The sequence below is a fragment of the Schistocerca americana genome, chromosome 1 (genome assembly GCF_021461395.2).
Source record: "Schistocerca americana isolate TAMUIC-IGC-003095 chromosome 1, iqSchAmer2.1, whole genome shotgun sequence".
Classification (NCBI taxonomy): Eukaryota; Metazoa; Arthropoda; class Insecta; order Orthoptera; family Acrididae; genus Schistocerca; species Schistocerca americana.
The window spans coordinates 58,472,000-58,491,918 of NC_060119.1; the positions used below are offsets into that span (position 1 = coordinate 58,472,000).

Here is a 19,919-nt window from a genome sequence, read left to right on the forward strand (position 1 = left end):
AATCAGTAAATATGTTTTTATACTGTGAATTGGGATCTGTGACAGTGTATTTGTTGTTGAATAGCCTTGTGAATTAGTACATATCCATAAATCATGGACCATCTCTGTTTCACGCGTAATTATCTGGAATACATCCTGTAACAATATTTACAATGAAATCAACATTTACATTCAGGGACATGTGAAAGGTTGGTTGGTTGGTTGGTTTAAAATTCGGGGGAAGGGACCAAACTATGAGGTCATCGGTCCCTTATTCCAAATAAAACAATGCCACAAGTATGAGAATAAAACAGACGAGACATATAAGACAAAACAGAAAGAAAGGAAAAACCACAAGGACGAAGGAAAGGCAATGAAAGTAAAAGGAACAAAAGAGGACAAGAAAACAACAGAGTGATGCTAGAAACAGAAGAAAGTAAAACAAGAAAGCAGAGCACAGTGGCTGGCTGACCACGAGAATAAAAAGGAAAAGCCAGCCACTCTGCAACACATTAAAAACTCCACCCTAAAAGCACCAGGGTGGAGGGCACAGAGGGACAAAGGACATGTGCTAAGACTTAGATCAAATGATAAAACTCACCCTCGTGAATAAAACGTAAAACTAAACCATACAATGAGGCGTTGTCAGATAAAATAGTGGCAACGAGTCCGGTAACCCAAGATTTCGTCACTGGGCAGTCAAAGTGGGACAGTGCGCCAGAATATGGGCCACTGTCAACAGGGTGGCACACCAACACTGAGGCAGGTCTTCACGGCACAAGAGGTAACCGTAGGTCGCCCAAGTGTGGCCAGTGCGAAGCTGGCAGAGGACAACTGATTCCCTGCGAGACGCTTGTATGGAAGATTTCCATACAGTCGTAGCCTCCTTAATGACATGCAGTTTGTTATGCATACTGTTATGCCATTCCATCTCCCAAAGCCGAAAAACCCTACAGCATAAGTCAGAACGTAGGTCAGGTTCAGAGATGCCCATCTCCAGAAGCAATTTCCGCATAGCCTGTTGGCCAACCTGTCAGTAAGTTCATTGCCTGGGATGCCAACGTGTCCTGGGGTCCACACAAACACCACTTAACGACGGGACCAGTCCAGGGGATAGATGGACTCCTGGCTGGACGTCAGCAAAGGATGGAAAGGGTAGCACTGGTCGATAGCCTGTAGGCTGCTCAAGGAGTCAGTAGACAGAAGAAACAATTCCTCGGGGCATGAACGGATATACTGAAGTGCATGAGATATGGCCACCAGCTCTGAGTACACTGCAGCCATCGGGCAAGGAATGCTGTTCAATATGGCCTCTGTGGACAAAGGCAAAGCCAACATTACCATCAGCTATCCAGCCGTCGGTGTAAACCATTTCAGACCCCCAGAACACTTCAAGAATCAAGAGGAAGTGACAGCGGAGAGCCGCAGGGTTAACAGAGTCCTTATGGCCACGTGAAAGGTCCAGGCAATGCTGTGGCCTACAGCTACACCACGGAGGTGTACATGAATGGACCTCGAAGAGAGGTGGTGAAGGGAAGGACTCCAGTTCAGACAGAAGCAATCACTCGCGAACTGCAATCGTTAGCCCTGACTGGGGCTGCCTATGCAGTAGGTGAATTGCCATGGTTGGGAAAAGAAGACTGTTATTAGGATGTTCAGGAGAGATATGAATGTGTGCAACATAACTGGAGAGCAGTTGTGCACGTCTGATCTTCAATGGAGGGACTCCAGCCTCCACCAGTACGCTTGTCACCGGACTTACTCTAAAAGCTCCTGTCGCTAGTCGAACTCCGCAATGGCGTAATGGGTCGAGCAAACACAATGCTGAGGGCACCGCGGAACCATAAATCACACTCCCATAGTCAAGGCGGGATTGATAAGGGCTCTGTAGAGCTGCAACAGTGTGGTGCAATCTGCACCCCAGTTGGTGTTACTCAGGCAACAGAGGGCATTGAGGTGCTGCCAACACTTGCATTTAAGCTGATGAAGATGAGGAAGCCAAGTCAAACGAGCATCGAAAACCAGACCTGAGAATCGATATGTCTCCACTACAGTGAGTGGATCATCACTAAGGTAAAGGGCTGTTTCTGGATGAACAGAGTGACTTTGGCAGAAAACTGGAAGCAATGGGCTATAGCCCATGACTGCACCTTGTGGATGGCTCCCTGTAGGCAATGTGCAGCAACACCAGTATTGGAGCTGCAGTATGAAATGCAGAAGTCATCTGCATACAGAGAAGGTGAGACGGAGGGCCCAATAGCTGCTGCTAGACCGTTAATGGCCACTAAAAATAGAGACACACTCAATACATAGCCCTGTGAGACTCCATTCTCCTGGATATGGATGGAACTACGGGAGGCACCAACTTGAACATGGAAAGTAGGGAACGACAGGAAGTTTTGGATAAAAATTGGGAGCGGGCCCCAGAGACCCTACTCATACAGTGTGGCAAGGTTATGATGTCACCAAGTCAGATTGTATGATTTATGTAAGTGAAAAAAGATGGCAACTAGGTGTTGGGGTCTGGAAAAGGCTGTTTGGATGGCAGACTCGAGGGACACGAGATTATCAGTGGTAGAGTGACCCTGGCGGAAGCCGCCCTGACATGGAGCCAGTAGGCCACGTGACTCCAGGACCCAACCCAACCCAACTGCTGCCACACCATACGTTCCAGCAGCTTACAAAGACGTTGGTGAGGCTAATGGGCCAATAGCTATCCACATCAAGCAGGTTTTTACTGGGTTTGAGCACTGGAATGATACTGCTCTCCCACCATAGCGATGGAAAGACACCATCGCACTAGATCCGGTTGAAGATGACAAAAGATATGTTGCTTGTAGTCAGATGAGAGAGGTTTAATCATCTGGCTGTGGATCTGATCAGGCCCAGGAACTGTGTTGGGGCAATGTGCAAGTACACTGAGAAGCTCCCACTCTGTAAATGGGGCGTTATAGGATTCACTGTGTGGTGTATTGAATGAGAGGACTTTCCCTTCCAGCTGCTGTTTGAGAGTGCGAAAGGCTGGGCGGTAATTGTAGTACGCAGAGGCTCGACCAAAGTGTTCAGCAAAGTGCTCAGCAGTTGCGTTTGCATCAGTAAATAACACGCCATTTATGGTAAACCGGGAACACCTGTTGGGGTCTGGTACCCGAAAAGAAATTTGATCTTTGCCCAGACTTGGGAAGGTGACATATAGCATCCAATGGTCAACACGTATCTCTCCCAACACTGTTGCTTCCATCGTTTGATAAGTTGGCGAATGTGGGCACATAGCCATTTAAAAGCTATGAGGTGTTCCAGGGAAGGGTGCTGCTTATGCCACTGTAGAGCTTGTTGATGCTTCTTAATTGCTTCAGCGACTTCTGTCTACCACCAAGATACTGCCTTACGCCGGGGCACCCTAAAGAGTGAGGGATTGCGTTTTCTGCCGCAGAAACAATCCTTATAATCACCTGCTCAACCATCACATCAATGTTACCGTGTGGGGGAGATTCAATGGTAACAGCAGAAGTGAAAGTTTCCCAGTCCGCCCTGCTTAAGAGCCCATCAGTGCAGGTGTCCGTGGGCCTGACGCCGGGGCAGTGACAGGAAGATGGGGAATTGGTCACCACACAGGTTTTCATGTGCTCTCCACTGGATAGATGGGACAAGTCCTGGGCTGCAAGTTGATAAATCAATGACTTCACTGGCTCAGTCTCCAGGACTGAGGATGAGCGTGATGCCCTACGACCAGCTGCCTTTGAGCTCTTCATCTGCTGGCTGGTGCCATCTTTCCCACTAGCAGAAACCTGGGAAGGGAGTGACTCAAGGGACCCATTCCTAGTGAGAAAAGCCGAAGAAGGCTTACGCTTCTCCAGCGTAGAAGAGGGGATGGATGTCCCTGATGGTTGAGGGGAGGGAGTGTTGCTCCCAAAGTAGGTGGTGCGGGAGCAACAGGGAGGGAAATGCCCCCCACCATCAAGGAGGCAGGTGGAGTCTTCCAGCTGTGAGAGATGACTGGGGTGGGTGGAGCTGATGGTCCACAACAGTTGTAAGGTGATGCCATACATGCAGGATGCAGGCTTCAAAGTTTCTCTGAGCCTCAGTGTAGGTCAGTCGGTCCAGGGTCTTGTACTCTATGATTTTCCTTTCTTTCTGGAGATCCTGCAGTCTGGCGAGCAAGGTGAATGGTGCTCTCTGCAGTTGACACAGATGGGAGGTGGGGCACATGGAGTATTGGGATGTGATTGGTGTCCACAGTCTCGACACGTGACGCTGGAAGTACAGCGGGAAGACATATGGCCGAACTTCCAGCACATAAAGCACCGCATCGGGGGGAGGGGGGGGGGGGATATAGGGCTTTGTATCACAGCAGTAGACCATCACCTTGACCTTCTTGGGCAATGTATCACCCTCGAAGGCCAAAATGAAGGCACTGGTGGCAACCTGATTATCACTCGGGCCCCAATGGACATGCAGGACAAACTGAACACCTCGCTGCTTAAATTGGTGCGCAGCTCATTGTCAGACTGCTAAAGAAGGTACCTGTGAAATATGATACTCTGGACCATATTTAAGCTCTTATGGGGTGTGATGGTCACAGACACATCCCTCGGCTTGTCACAAGCGAGTAACGTCTGTGACGGGACAGAAGATACTGTTTTGATCAAGACTGACCCAGGTCTCATTTTGGACAATCCCTCCACCTCCCCAAACTTGTCCTCTAAATGCTCAACAAAAAACTGAGGCTTTGTTGTCATGAAAGATTCCCCATCAGCTCTCGAACATACAAGGTACCGGGGCAAATAAGATCCGCTGCCATTCTTAGCCTGACGTTCCTCCCACAGTATGGCCAGAGGGGAACGATTTGGGGTCGTACTTCTGTGCATTGAATTGAGATTGTGAACTGGTGTTTGACCACCAGCAAGAGATGATTGACTATGCTTCATCTCATGTCATCTGCCGTGATGCCACTCACTCCAACAAGGGGCCCTCTCCACAGGTGCCACCCAGCTGCAGCAAAGGCCACCTGGCAGGATGGCCATTGCCAGGAGTCCCGATGTTCAAGGGGGATGGGCAACCACCCTTCGCATATGTGGGGAGTTAACGGTGCAGGCATTAGCAGATCGATTCCTGTGTGGTCAGGGGGCTACAACCAACAGGGTAAATGGCGACCGTAACGCAATGGACTGGCTACCATGTTGGATATCAGGTGCAAAGAAGTCCATGTTCATTGTCGATGCAGAAAGTTGTATAGTGCATGGTGGAAAATGCACCCAGGAAGGTGTCCTCATCCAAGAGATGGAGAATGAGCGGGACTGAAATGCAACAATAAAAAAGTGGGCTAAAGATCTCAATGCACGATGGACACAATACACCATGTAAGGCACCCTTCCCAATTGGCTCGCTCTTCGGGAAAATTTTAAAGAATGGAGGTCAAACCCTACAGGGGACCATCATATAAAGGCCACAATGTGTGAGAGCCTTTTAGTGACCTCTTACGACAGGCAGGAATACTTCGGGCCTATGCTTATCTCCGGACCTGCAGGGGGAGACATGTGAAAGATTCTCTACTTATTTGTCATTATCCCCAATGTTCACTCTGCAAAACATGTGGCTTGTGAATGATGATAACTGAGTACTTTTTTTGTCTTCATATAAAACTTCTGGGCTGAGTACAGTTTGTTTCAGAAAAAAATGAATAAGCATTCTGTTTGTAGAGTGGAATTGCAACATAGCATGTACCCATCATTTTTTCTTCTTTCATTTCACCTCATTTTCCAGAGGAACTTGGCCATTACTATCTCAGTTAATTTCACCCTACGCAGGCCAGTTGCAGCCCTGATCATTGTAGTTGGTAGCTGTGGCCATGGCCAGACATTGGCTGTGGCCACAGTAGTGCACTACCAACCTAAAAGTGCCACATTATAGTCTTCATTGTTGTGCATAATACCAGTTTCAGCTATCAAACAAATGTATGCATTTGTTCTAAGAAATCTGCATGGATGTGCTCTTTAGTTTTGCAGACACATTTGTATACACCTTCTCTTTCCAAATGGTGCTTCACTGGACATTGTTCAATACCAGGGACCAATAAATGGTTACTTTTTCATATTTAAATACAGAAAATAAAGATATTTCACATATCTTTGATAAAGTACCGTAGTTCATCTGAATAGTATTTATTATATGAATGTGGAATGTCACATTTTGAGGCAGATGCAAATTTTTTGGGTCCTTAGTCATTGGCAATTGTGTTTTTGTTGACTTTAGGTGACTTAAAATAATATTTGAGTGATAATATGGACTGATCTCTGAAATCACTAATAACAGTAGCAAAAACGCTTTTTATTTTCGCCACTTATGAGATGATGTAAGTTTGGTTCGGTGAATTTATTACCAATTCATGAGACACGCATACCTATTGTTTTCATCTTATAGGTGGCAAGTGTCCATTATTCAAATGTTTGAGTGAAATAAAGTGTTACGGAGCAGGTACACAAAAACGTTATTGTACCAGTTAAAACCACACCTGTCAAATTACATGGAGGTGTAATGATAGGCAAGTACTTAACCTTGTGACTGCAAAATTCTAGCTATTTTTTATATATATATATATATATATATATATATATATATATATATATATATATATATATGACAGTAGAAATGCCCACTTTACCTTTTAAACTGTTCATATACAAAAGCTATGTTAGTGTTTTTACTCTTATATGTGTCTATCAGCAATACTTAGAACTTAAACTCTTGAAGGTAATTACTGCATCCATGTAATTTCATAGTCTGCACAGGTGAAGTTTCCTTGTGATAAAACTGTGTGTTTGTATGTCTGGCGATATAGAACAGAAACACAATTCTCTCTCTCTCTCTCTCTCTCTCTCTCTCTCTCTCTCTCTCTCTCTCTCTCTCTCTCCTCTCTCTCCCTCTCTCTCTCTCTCTGTCTGTGTGTGTGTGTGTGTGTGTGTGTGTGTGTGTGTGTGTGTGTGTCCCTCTCTTCTCATACACACACAGAGAGAGAGAGAGAGAGAGAGTAAACAATATTATCACTCCATCAGTAAACACTTCCGGACTAAGTTGCCGTGGTCGATCTGTAGAACTTCTTCTCCCTGACGTTTCGTTCTCAACTACGGAGAACATCTTTTGAGGTGAGTCAACGACTGGCTGCTAGGAGCTGGGGCCGCCGCTTATACGGATATCATAGGGGGCGCCACGCTAGCGAGGACGTCGCACTATTATACACGTATGTATAGAGAGGCAATTGAAATCCACAAACATCAATACAATTTTAATCGCAAAGAAGAAGGATTAAAATTGGATAAGATATGGCGGTTGACGTTGCATCAGTCTCGTGACAATCGATTGCCTGCAATCGAGAGAACAGCCAGAGATAGCTGCACATCGACGCCATGTGCCGTGTGGTGGCGCCCCATACGATATCCATATAAGCGGCGGCCCCAGCTCCTAGCAGCCAGTCATTGACTCACCTCAGAAGATGTTCTCCGTAGTTGAGAACGAAACATCAGGGAGAAGAAGTTCTACAGATCGACCACGGCAACTTAGCCCGGAAGTGTTTACTGATGAAGACGCCGGCCATGAAAGCCTACATGGAATGAATATTATCACTACTATGTAGAATTGCTAAAATAATCATTTCCATTTTGCAGTGCATTGAAACGAAGATGCTGTGTGGATAGAGCTGTTGCTACACAGGTTGTTCTCCTGAAAAACACAGAGGGGAAAAACATTTTCTCTGTTGCCTCAAAAATAGTAATTCAAATGTGTTGTAAAATTGGAGGAGCTCCTTGGAGTGTAGAAATACCACTAAGTGTAAGTAAAGCTATATAGTAATTGTCAATACAACTTGTTAAAGGGGGAAAGTAATCTCAAAAACCATATACAGAGGCTAGGTGTTATAAATCTTCCAGTGAAGATTTACTGTGATAATGAAGAACTTCTATTGTGTGTGTGTGTGTGTGTGTGTGTGTGTGTGTGTGTGTGCAGGCTCTCTCTCTCTCTCTCTCTCTCTCTCTCTCTCTCACACACACACACACACACACACACACACACACACACACATATTAACTCTTTTGGAGAAGTAAATAGATTAACTGTTTTGGAGAAGTAAATATTATGTTAGGAAGATCTTATAAAATGGGAAGAAGTAAGTATATATTTTTTTGTTTTTTTATCCTTAATTGTTGTGTAATTAGACAACTATTTTATCTTAATCAGTTTTGAAAACAATCAGTTTGAATTCTCTAAAATTTAAAATATTTGTTGTTTGTTTTTTACTTTTACATTTCTGTATGGACCTTACAAACCTGTCATGATCCTAGCAGTATGCGTCTGAATTCATTTGACATTTACTCTCTACCCTACTTGATAAGGAATTTTAAGCAATGTGTAACCTAACTGATCTATTTGTCGCCTTGGAAGTAGTGCTGCAGCTTGTGGATGTTTTACTTCTTGGTTATAATTTGGTTTTAATGACCAGTTTGTTAAATCATGAACACAACAGTATTTAAGTTGTCATCTTTTCACATGTGTTGACATCAGTGACAATCTGATGATCAGCTTGCATTCAACAATTTTAGTTCATGCAGCATAAGTCAGCACTTACATTGCTGATGTATGAATAGAGAACTAAGATTTATTACGTACATACATACATTGTTCAATTTTTACTGACTAGTAATATGAAGATAATTTTGTTTATATATTCACTGTACATATTAACATTTTAATGTGTATATCTGTTTGAACATAATGACTGTACACTGCAACAGTTGTACCTGGAATTTTATACTGACTTCATGGTGATTACTGAATGTGTTACCCTCTGACTGTAATATCAGTTGCATATTGGCCAAAAGAATGCAGGCTGTTGACTTGTCACATAATGTTTACTATTGATAAGTAACCCAGGACTGATTGATAGTGATGCTGAAATATTAACGTTGCAAATGAATACTGGAGACTGACTGAAGCATTGTCTTGCATGAATACTCATAGAAAAGCATAAGACTGAATAACAAAATCTGTTGTTTTGTAATTGTGTTCCTTACTGAGCATGATATCTACATCTACATCTACTCCACAAGCCACCTGACGGTGCGTGGCGGAGGATACCTTGAGTACCTCTATCGGTTCTCCCTTCTATTCCAGTCTCGTATTGTTCGTGAGGAAGTCAAGTGCAAAGCCCATCCTTTTTCTTTTTGTGTTCTTCCGTTAACAGTTTTGGAACCCAGCGCTCACACAGTTTCCTGTACCCTAACATGACAGTCACAACATCATAAAGAGTTGTCATTAACACGTCCGGTATGATCTGATGCGATTCTTTCAATGTGAGACGTCTATTCGCACAAATTGCTTCCTCCGTTCTCCGAAGAACAGCATCAGAGATCGCAGATGGCTGACCTGTTCTTTGTTCATCATGAACATCGGTCCTACCTTCAGAGAAATGACACCATTTCGTTACATTTTGTTGATTCATAATGTTCACATAAACAGAAACAATTTCTTTGTGAATATCCGCTGGTCGCTGATCTTTTGCATGAAGAAAATGTATGACGGAGCGCACTTCGCATTTCGCGGGATTCTGAATCAGCACAGCCATTTTAAACACGACCTCCTCCAACCAGTAGCAACGTTCAACTACCGAACAAACGCAAGGAGAAAGCTAACAGTTCAAGGTTAACACCAGTGTTGCTAACATGCTTGCCAATACTCTTCTGTTCTTCTGGCGTACAGTGTATCTTTACTTTCTGAAATACCCTCGTAAATTGTGAATAGCAACGGTCCTACAACACGCCCCTGCGGCACACCTGAAATCACTCTTACTTCGGAAGACTTCCCTCCATTGAGAATGACATGCTGCATTCTGTTATCTAGGAACTCTTCAATCCAATCACACAATTGGTCTGATAGTCCTTATGCTCTTACTTTGTTCATTAAACACCCGTGGGGAACTGTATCAAACGCCTTGCGGAAGTCAAGAAACACGGCACCTACCTGGGAACCCATGTCTACGGCCCTCAGAGTCTCGTGGATGAAAAGTGCGAGCTGGGTTTCACACGATCGTCTTTTTCAAAACCTATGCTGATTCCTACAGAGTAGATTTCTAGTCTCCAGAAAAGTCATTATACTCAAACATAATACGTGTTCCAAAATTTTACAACTGATCGACGTTATAGATATAGGGCTATAGTTCTGTACATCTGTTCAACATCCCTTCTTGAAAACCTGTGCCCTTTTCCAATCTTTTGGAATGCTGTGCTCTTCTAGAGACCTATGGTACACTGCTGCAAGAAGGGGGCAAGTTCCTTTGTGTACTCTGTGTAAAATCGAACTGGTATCCCATCAGTTCCTGCAGCCTTTCCTCTTTTGTGCGATTTTAATTGCTATTTCGATATGTACCATTTTGTCGTCTGTGCGACAGTCTAGAGGAAGGAACTACAGTGCAGTCTTCCTCTGTGAAACAGCTTTGGAAAAAGACATTTAGTATCTCGGCCTTTAGTCTGTCATCCTCTGTTTCAGTACCACTATGGTCACAGAGTGTCTGGACATTTTATTTTGATCCACCTACAACTTTGACATATGACCAAAATTTCTTAGGATTTTCTGCCAAGTCAGTACATAGAACTTGGGCTTTGGCTATGTTTATGTTTGTTGTGAAGTTCCCTTTGCTTCCGTAGCAGTTTTCTAACTTGGTTGTTGTACCACAGTGGCTCTTTTCCGTCTCTTACAATCTTGCTGGGCACATACTCATCTAATGCATATTGTACGATGGTTTTGAACTTTGTCCACTGATCCTCAACACTATCTGTTCTTGAGATAAAACTTTTGTGTTGAGCTGTCAAGTACTCTGAAATCTGCTTTTTGTCACTTTCGCTAAACAGAAAAATTTTCCTTCCATATGGCTGAAATCACTGATGCTGTAACCGCTTTATGATCGCTGATTCCCTGTTCTACGTTTACTGTTTCAAATAGTTCGGGTCTGTTTGTCACCAGAAGGTCTAATATGTTATCGCCATGAGTTGGTTCTCTGTTTAACTGTTCAAGGTAGTTTTCAGATAATGCACTTAAAAAAATGTCACTGGATTCTTTGTCCCTGTCACCCGTTATAAACGTTCGAGTCTCCAGTCTATATCTGGTAAATTAAAATCTCCACCCAAAACTATAACATGGTCGGGAAATCTACTCAAAATATTTTCAAAATTTTCCTTCAGGTGTTCTGCCACAACAGCTGCTGAGCCAGGGGGGCCTATAGAGACATCCAATTACCATGTTTGAGCCTGCTTTATCCGTGACCTTCACCCAAATTATTTCACATTTCGGATCTCCATCAATTTCCGTCAATACTATTGCATTTTTTATCGCTATAAACACACCTCCCCCTTCACTGTCCAGCCTGTCTCTGCAGTATACATTCCACTCTGAGTTTAGAATTTCATTACTGTTTACATCTGGTTTCAGCCCCAACTTTCTGTCCCTAGTACTATGTGGGCATTGTGACCATTTATTGATGAGAGCAGTTCTGGGACCTTTCTATAGATGCTCCTGCAGTTTACTATTACCACATTAATATTGTCATTCCCTGTTGCATGTTGCCTACTGCTACCTTGTCGCGTCTCAGGAGGTGTCTTGTCAGGCCTAGCGAGGGAATTCGAATTCTCTAACCTAAAAAAACCCACATGTGCACTCCACACGGACTCCGCTACCCTTGTAGCTGCTTCCTGTGTGTAGCGCACACCTGACCTATTCAGTGGTACCCTACATTTCTCCACCCGGAGGTCGAGAAATTTGCGCCCCAGATCTCCGCAGAATCATCTCAGCCTCTGGTTTAAGCCTTCCACTCAGCTCCAAACCAGAGGACTGCGATTGGTTCTGGGAAAGACACTACAAATAGTGAGCTCGGATTCCACCCATCGAGCAAGGCTTTCTGTCTTCACCAGATCCGCCAACCGCCTGTATGAACTGAGGGTGACCTCTGAACCTAGACGGCAGGAGTCATTCGTGCCGACATGAGCAACAATTTGCAGTCAGGTGCACCCAGAGCTGTCGATCACCACCGGCAGGGCCTCTTCCACATCTTGGATGAGACACCCAAGCAAGCAGACAGAGTGAACACTGGCCTTCTTCCCTGACGTTTCCGCTATTTCCCTAAGGGGCTCCATCACCCGCCTAACATTGGAGCTCACAGTCACTAATAAACCCCTCACCCCGTGTGCCTGTTCGGACCTTGCTGAAGGAGTGGCCACATGTCCACTCACAGGCAGAGTGGGCAATGCCACATGGCCATCCTCCACATTGACACTCCGCCTCATGCAACATGAACGCCGTTGAACCCCCCACTCCCCTTGGGGAGAGGGTGGCCCAACCCCAGTCAGTAACCACGACTATTTTTCAACAGCATGGACCGTGGGTGAAGCATGTAACACCCGGGGTGTACCATGAAATGCACCAAACTCACCACTACTGCTACACTCTGAGGCAGCAGCCTGAAGACAGCTGACAGTGACCATCAGCACGTTCAGATGTTTACAAACAGTGGCCAGCTCCTTCTGTGACTGCACAGCAGTCACACATCCTATCCATCCTAAATCAATTTACTGTAGAGAGTTTGTCAACTTTTAACTAGACTGCTAATTCACTAAAGGCGGCTGATAGCTTACTAAACTGTGGTTACTAGACATTTCTTGTTGGGAACAATGAAAATAAGCACTAACTTTCTCTGGGCTGTATTCAAAACAAACACAAAATCTATGAAACACTATTACTAGTACTGGTACTCAAAAATTAAAGCTTCCTAAAAGCAAAAACACACAGAAGAAGAAGTGACAAATAAGAAAACACAGTTAATACTTAAATTTACATAGCTTGCTGCACAGGAGATGTGAAGCAGATGGCAGTTACAATGACACTGGATACAGTGGTTACTGTGGGTTTATTAGACCTGGAGGGTAAAACGGACTGGTGATGCAGGGGAAGAATGTAACAAAAGATGTCTGAATTCTAAACAGTTACTGTATTGGAACATTAACAGGCACAGTTAGTTGGCACAATTGCTGAATGCATTTACAATGGTACTGGGTAGTTATAATTAAAGCGCATTCTGCTCATTGCGGTTCATTCTGAACTGTAATTATTTTTGAGAAGTGAAACTTGGTACATATCCTAAAGTGTCAACATGGAAATGATTTATGTTGTAAAAAATTACTTACTTTTTGGACACCAGGTGCAAATCTGGTAATGTATACTGTGTATATGATGGGTGCTATGACATCCATGCTGTCATTTGACAATCCATAACTTGAATAAACAGTATGGCTATCGAGAAGAGAGACCATGTGTTGTTAGTGGAATTGTTTTATGTGGCGGGAGCAACTACAGAGCTGTATTGAAAGAGCATTGCTGAGTGAAAGTTCTAAGGAGAGGCCCCAATGTCATGAAATGGTTTAAAGAAGATGATAATAACATTCAAAAATACGAGTGAGCTTGGTGTGGCAAATGGAAGAGGAAGGCACTCTATCCCTGTGGAAGTTATTGACAAAGTTGCTGTTGCAATAATTGACCATACAGCATGTGCTCTGGGTAGTGCTAGTGCTCATACAGTGTGACAATCACTGCCCATCCCATAGTCAACAGTACAGAAAGCTTTGTAGTCCATATTACATTGGTACCAGATAGTGCAGCAGCTGGAACCTCATGATCTGCAGTAGCTTTCTGAATTATTTGGTTTCTGGAACAGATCAAAGTTGATGACACAAGGTGAGACATATTCTGTGGAGTAACAAGATACATTTTACACTAAAGGCTGCTGTGATTGTATAGAACTTCTGAATTTGGGGTACTGTTAAATCATATGTTGTGAATGAAGAGCCCTTGTGCTTGCCATTTGTGACTACGATGTGGATTCACAAGTAGCTTTATTCTTAGTTGTTGTTCTATGAATAGAATACACCCACGGGGGATGTCAGATGTAAAGTGATGTCTGCATGTTATTGAAACCTCCTTGTTAACATGGGATTTGGAAAAGTGTAGCTGTGTGGAAACCACTATTTTCATGCAGGATGGGGCAACACCTCACGTTGCTTGCCCAGTGAAAGATTTATGTAATGCAACCTTCTACAAATGTGTTATCTCCATAGGTTTTCCAGTTGCATGGCCTACAAGCTCACCTGATCTGAATCTACAGGATTTTTTGCTCTGGGAATATCAAAGGATTCCTTTACCAGGGATTTGTTTGGTCTCTAACTGATCCAGCCGAACTACTGTGACCAATTGTCGACCACATCATTTTATTGATGCAGTATCTTGTCAACATCTTCAGTTCTCATATTGAACAAAACATGTAAGCAGCAGTTAGTAATAAAATCAAAATTATGACTTTCTCATTTATTTGATCTTTTCTGCCCACATCTTGTTCCTAATCCACTATGTGTTGTAACATTTCTAGACATCTTTCTGCCTGCATAGTGTCAGATTTGCAGCTGGTGGCTTAAATTGAAACTAATTTTTCCCCCATGTAAATCATTTCCACATTAGAATATCTACCAAGTTTTGCTGCCATATGATGCATACAGCACACACTGGATCTCTGTCAGTAACTGCACTTTCAAGTGTGACCACCCAGTAAGTTACCACAAAAAAGTCTATGGATGAAAACTCAATTGAATCAGTCCAATAATCCCCACCATTCATAAAGGCATTATGAGTACGCTTGATAGGTGCCAACTGTCCCAGTATAGGTGATCAGTTTACACAATTTTTTAAGACAACACGAGAAACATTTTTAATGTTCTACAAGTATGGTAAACAGGGCTGATTTAACACAATGATCAATGAAATACGCAAATAAAAATAAATGAACTTGGAGGTACTGCAAGTGTGTCTAATCTAACACACTTATCAAAGTAAAATACAATTACAAGTAAATTTGAGTTACCGTGGGTGAAGCTAACCTAACACAATTATGAATCTAAATACAGGATACAGATGTGCCATAAGGGAAGCCAATCTAGCACAGTGACTAAAGCAAATACAAAATACAAATAAACGTGCTTGAGTAACCGTAAGTGAAGCTAATCTAACACAGTTGTGGGTTTCAGTCTTTAACATACATACCTGTCGCACTGCGGCAGTTTGCAAGTATTCAACAAAAAGAGGTTGGATGTTACTGCGCTCACTATAATTTACCCACAGTCCATTTCTCTCCTTTTCTGCTAAATTCCCTCCCACCAACCCACCCATCAATCTGTCATATGCAGCTAGCTGCCGTACCCCCTCTCCACCTTGTTCCTGTATGGGACAAGGTTGAGGACATGAGACTGCAAGGTAGGTGCTGAATAGCATTTTCCTGAAGTATGGTATCAATCTCACCTGCTAGTTCTCCAGAGGCATTGTGGGAGCTTGACAATGCTATTCACTTTTTAGAAGCACAAAATCAACTCACTGTTTAGCTTAAGGGTCATGCAGGTCTCTGGTAGCACAATGGAAAGTGGATACGTTCTGATGTGACTTCTGAAATTTTCCCGGCGTATTTCTTCTTCTAATAATTTCCGGGTATGCAGCCGGATCCCGTCGACATTCTGCCACGATATTTCAGCCCAGAGACGTCCGGCCATCATCAGGTGAGTACACAACTACTGAAGAGCCCAGGTGCAGTCGCGGTATTTATGCCGAATCTCGCGCATGTGAAATGTACTGGCATCCTACAGCGCATGCGTCAGGTGTTGACATGCGCAGCATAGCCGAGTTGTACGTGCTGCCCTCGGTGGTGGAAATAAAGGTTCATCTAGTCATTGAGTATCGAATGACACTGTCGATTCCGCTGTGATTGTATAATTTTAATAACAGGATTCCAATTTTTATCCAGCTGAAAGCCGTTGTCTCGATTTATAAGATTATTGGCAAGACGTATTTCCACTGATTCCTTGATTACGGAATCCCAAAAACCGGAAACCGGGGATAAAATAGCACAGTCGTACTGCCTGCGGATAAGGGTAACGCCACAGTTCTTCTGACAAGAGAAGCCTACAACGAGAAGATATATGGTCAGCTAAATGATTCTACGTTCCGTAGAATTGAAAAGGACCCAACAAGCCGAATATCAAGGAAAACTACTACCCTTTTGAACGACTGTTCTCTACCTGAAGAAGTTATCAAGAGATTGAGACCACACAATGCAGTACCACCAAGACTCTACGGTCTTCCGAAGATACACAAGGATGGTGCCCCACTACGATTAATAGTGAGTAATATTGGTGCTGCGACCTATTCTACAGCAAAATATCTGGCCTCATTACTAAAGCCGTATGTGGGTAAGTGTTGCCACCATATACGTAATTCCGAGGATTTTGTCAGTCGCTTGAAGGAAGTTAAGCTTAGTAGCTCGGATTTATTAGTCAGCTTTGATGTGGTCTCACTTTTTACCAAAGTGCCTTTAATGGAATCTTTACATCTTATTGGTAACTTATTCAGTGCAGAAATGACGGCCTTGCTTGAACATATACTCTCCTCAACGTACTTTTTATTCAATGACGAATTCTTTGAACAAACAGACGGCGTCGCCATGGGGAGCCCTTTGTCGCCTGTGGTAGCTAATCTCTTTATGGAGGACTTTGAGGAGAAAGCACTTGAGTCTGCTGTTTTAAAGCCTACGGTCTTCTGGTGGTACATAGATGATACTTCTGCTGTATGGCCTCATGGCAGACAGGAACTGGAGAAATTCCTTCATCACTTAAACTCATTACATGAGAACATCAAATTTACGATGGAGATTGAAAAAGAGGGCACTTTACCATTTCTAGACGTGCTAGTACGCCGTAAAAATGATGGGTCATTAGGACATTCTGTGTACAGGAAAGCGACTCACACAGATCTGTATCTCCAGGCGTCAAGCTGCCATCACCCAGCACAAACAGCCGGTGTTCTCAGTACCTTAATACATCGAGCGCATATAATATCGGATGATGAAAACCTCCACGCAGAATTAGAACACTTGGAGAAGGTTTTCAAAGAGAATGGCTACACTTCTCGCGAAATAAGGAAGGCCATGCGCAACTATCATAACAAGAAGCAACGCACTGAGGACGCAGATGATGACTTTAAATCAACTGCGTTCCTCCCATACGCTGGGAATGTGTCGTCGAAAATAGGCCGATTACTGAAGAAAAATAAAATCAAGGTTATCTTCCGTCCACCAGCAACGAACCGGGCCCTGGTTGGATCCGTTAAAGACGATTTACAACTGAAGAAGGCAGGCGTCTACAAAATTCCCTGTGAATGTGGCGCTGCATATATTGGCCAGACGACAAGAACTGTCCATGAACGATGTATAGAACATGAAAGATACACCCGTCTGCGACAACCGTCAAAATCGGCAGTAGCAGAGCACTGTATTTCTTTGGGACATTCAATGGAATACAATGTAACAAAAATTTTATCCCCGGTTTCCGGTTTTTGGGATTCCGTAATCAAGGAATCAGTGGAAATACGTCTTGCCAATAATCTTATAAATCGAGACAACGGCTTTAGCTGGATAAAAATTGGAATCCTGTTATTAAAATTATACAATCACAGCGGAATCGACAGTGTCATTCGATACTCAATTACTAGATGAACCTTTATTTCCACCACCGAGGGCAGCACGTACAACTCGGCTATGCTGCGCATGTCAACACCTGACGCATGCGCTGTAGGATGCCAGTACATTTCACATGCGCGAGATTCGGCATAAATACCGCGACTGCACCTGGGCTTTTCAGTAGTTGTGTACTCACCTGATGATGGCCGGACGTCTCTGGGCCGAAATATCGTGGCAGAATGTCGACGGGATCCGGCTGCATACCCGGAAATTATTAGAAGATGGATACATTCTGATAGTAAAATAACTTGAACATAAAATTAACAGTAAATTGCTGCACTTGTCCTATGGACAGCTCACATCAGGGTGGAAAGTGCAGTGAGTTGTGTGGTGCTTCTGGATGCTGTAGGGAAAAACCCCATGCTCTGCAGCGACGAGGTGTATAGCATAGAAAAACGATGTCCTTGGTTGCATATAATTCACAATGTAGTTCTATCCCAGGCGGCACTTAATCTGCTACAGTGTGAGATCATCTGCTAGAGCAGGCGGGTGGCAGGCACAGACACATAGAAGTGCATCTGAACAATACCATGAAAGATGACAATATCTAACAATACAATATTCTGAAAAGGGTAGTTGCTACTCACCATATAGCGGAGGTGCTGACTTGCAGATAGGCACAATAAAAAAACTGTCAGAAAGTGATCTTTCAGCCAACATGACTTCGATGAAAATGGACAACACACACACACACACACACACACACACACACACACACACACATATGGCTGCTTATGGGAACATACAGGGACGAGGTGGAGACTGCACCTAGGTGCAGTTGGGAGGTCGACGGAGGGCTGGTGGGGAGAAGTGTGTGTGTGGAGGGGGGGGGGGGAGGGGGATTAGTGGAAAAAGAGAAGTAAAAAGACTGGGTTCATTGGAGGAATAGAGGGCTGTGTAGTGCTGGAATGGGATCAAGGAAGGGGCTAGATGTGTAAGGAAAATAACTAGCAGGAGGGTTACTGGAATGTAAGATATATTGCAGGGAGAGGTCCCAACTGTGCAATTCAGAAAAGTTGGTGTTGGTGGGAAGGAGTCAGATGGCACAGGCTCTGAAACAATGACTAAATGGAGAACATCGTGTTGGGTGGTGTGCTCAGCAGTGGGGTGGTCCAGATGTTTCATGGCCACATTATGTTAGTGGCCATTCGTGAGGACAGACAGCTTGTTGGTTGTCACACCCATGTAAAACTCAGCACATAGGTTACACCTTAGCTTGTAGATCACATGACTGTTTTTACAAGTAGTCCTGCCTTTGATGGGGTAGGTGATAGCTGTAGCCGGACTGGAGTAGAACCTCTCCATGGAGTCCATCTCTTTTCTCATCCCTACCATTTTCCACATCCCTATGTTCACCAGCCTTCCTAAAGTCCATAAATCCAACCACCCAGAACATCACCTTCTGGCCAGTTAACTGTGTCTCAACTGAGAGAATCTCTGCTCTCGTAGACCGTCACCTTCAGCCTATTACCTGCAACCTGTCGTATATAAAGGATACCAAACATTTCCTCCACCAACTCTCCACAGTTCCTGTTTCTTTACTACATGGTGCCCTGCTTATCACTGTTGTGATGCCCCCTCTCTTTACACTGACATCCACAATGCCCATGTCCTTAATGCTATTGAACACCACCTTCCCAATGCCCGAGAGATTCCATACCTACAATGTCCTTCCGAGTTGCCAAGACCAATTATATCCTCATCCACAACTATTTCTCCTTTGTCCTTTGAAGTCACACCTACAAACAAATCGAGGATACAGTTATGGGCACCCACACGACACCATCCTATGCCAACCTATTCAAGGGCCATCTAGAGGAATCTTTCCTAAGCACCCATAATCCCAAACCCCTTCCTTGTTCAGATGCACTGATGACATCTTTGTGATCTGGATTGAGGATGAGGACACCCTATCCACATTCCTCCAGAACCTTAACAACTTTTCCCCCGTTTCCTTCACCAGGTCTGAATCAACCCAACATCCCACTTTCCTAGATGTTAACCTCCACCTCAAATATGGCTACATCAGTACCTCTGTCCATATCAAACAAAATAACCACCAGCAATACCTCCACTTTGACAGCTGCACTCCTTCCATACGAAGAAGTCCCTCCCATACAGCCTAGCCATTCTTGGTCGTCGCATCTGCAGTGACAAGCAGTCCCTCTCGAAATATACCGAAAGGGTCTCACTGAAACCTTCACAAACCTTAATTATCATCTCAGTCTTGTACAAAATCATATCTCCTGTGCCTTATCTTTCCAGTGTCCCACCACCTCACAAAGTCCCACCGTTC

The 19,919-nt window shown here is 43.9% G+C and overlaps 1 protein-coding gene across 1 annotated transcript in view; it reads left to right on the plus strand.

The window, feature by feature from the left end:
* LOC124596818 (piwi-like protein Siwi) overlaps nucleotides 1–19,919 on the plus strand; it is a 267,140-nt gene that overhangs the window by 157,948 nt on the left and 89,273 nt on the right. Inside the window, exon 9 of the mRNA XM_047135901.1 lies at nucleotides 7,641–7,803. Coding sequence (XP_046991857.1) covers nucleotides 7,641–7,803 — 163 coding nt within the window. The remainder of the gene's footprint in view (nucleotides 1–7,640; nucleotides 7,804–19,919) is intronic.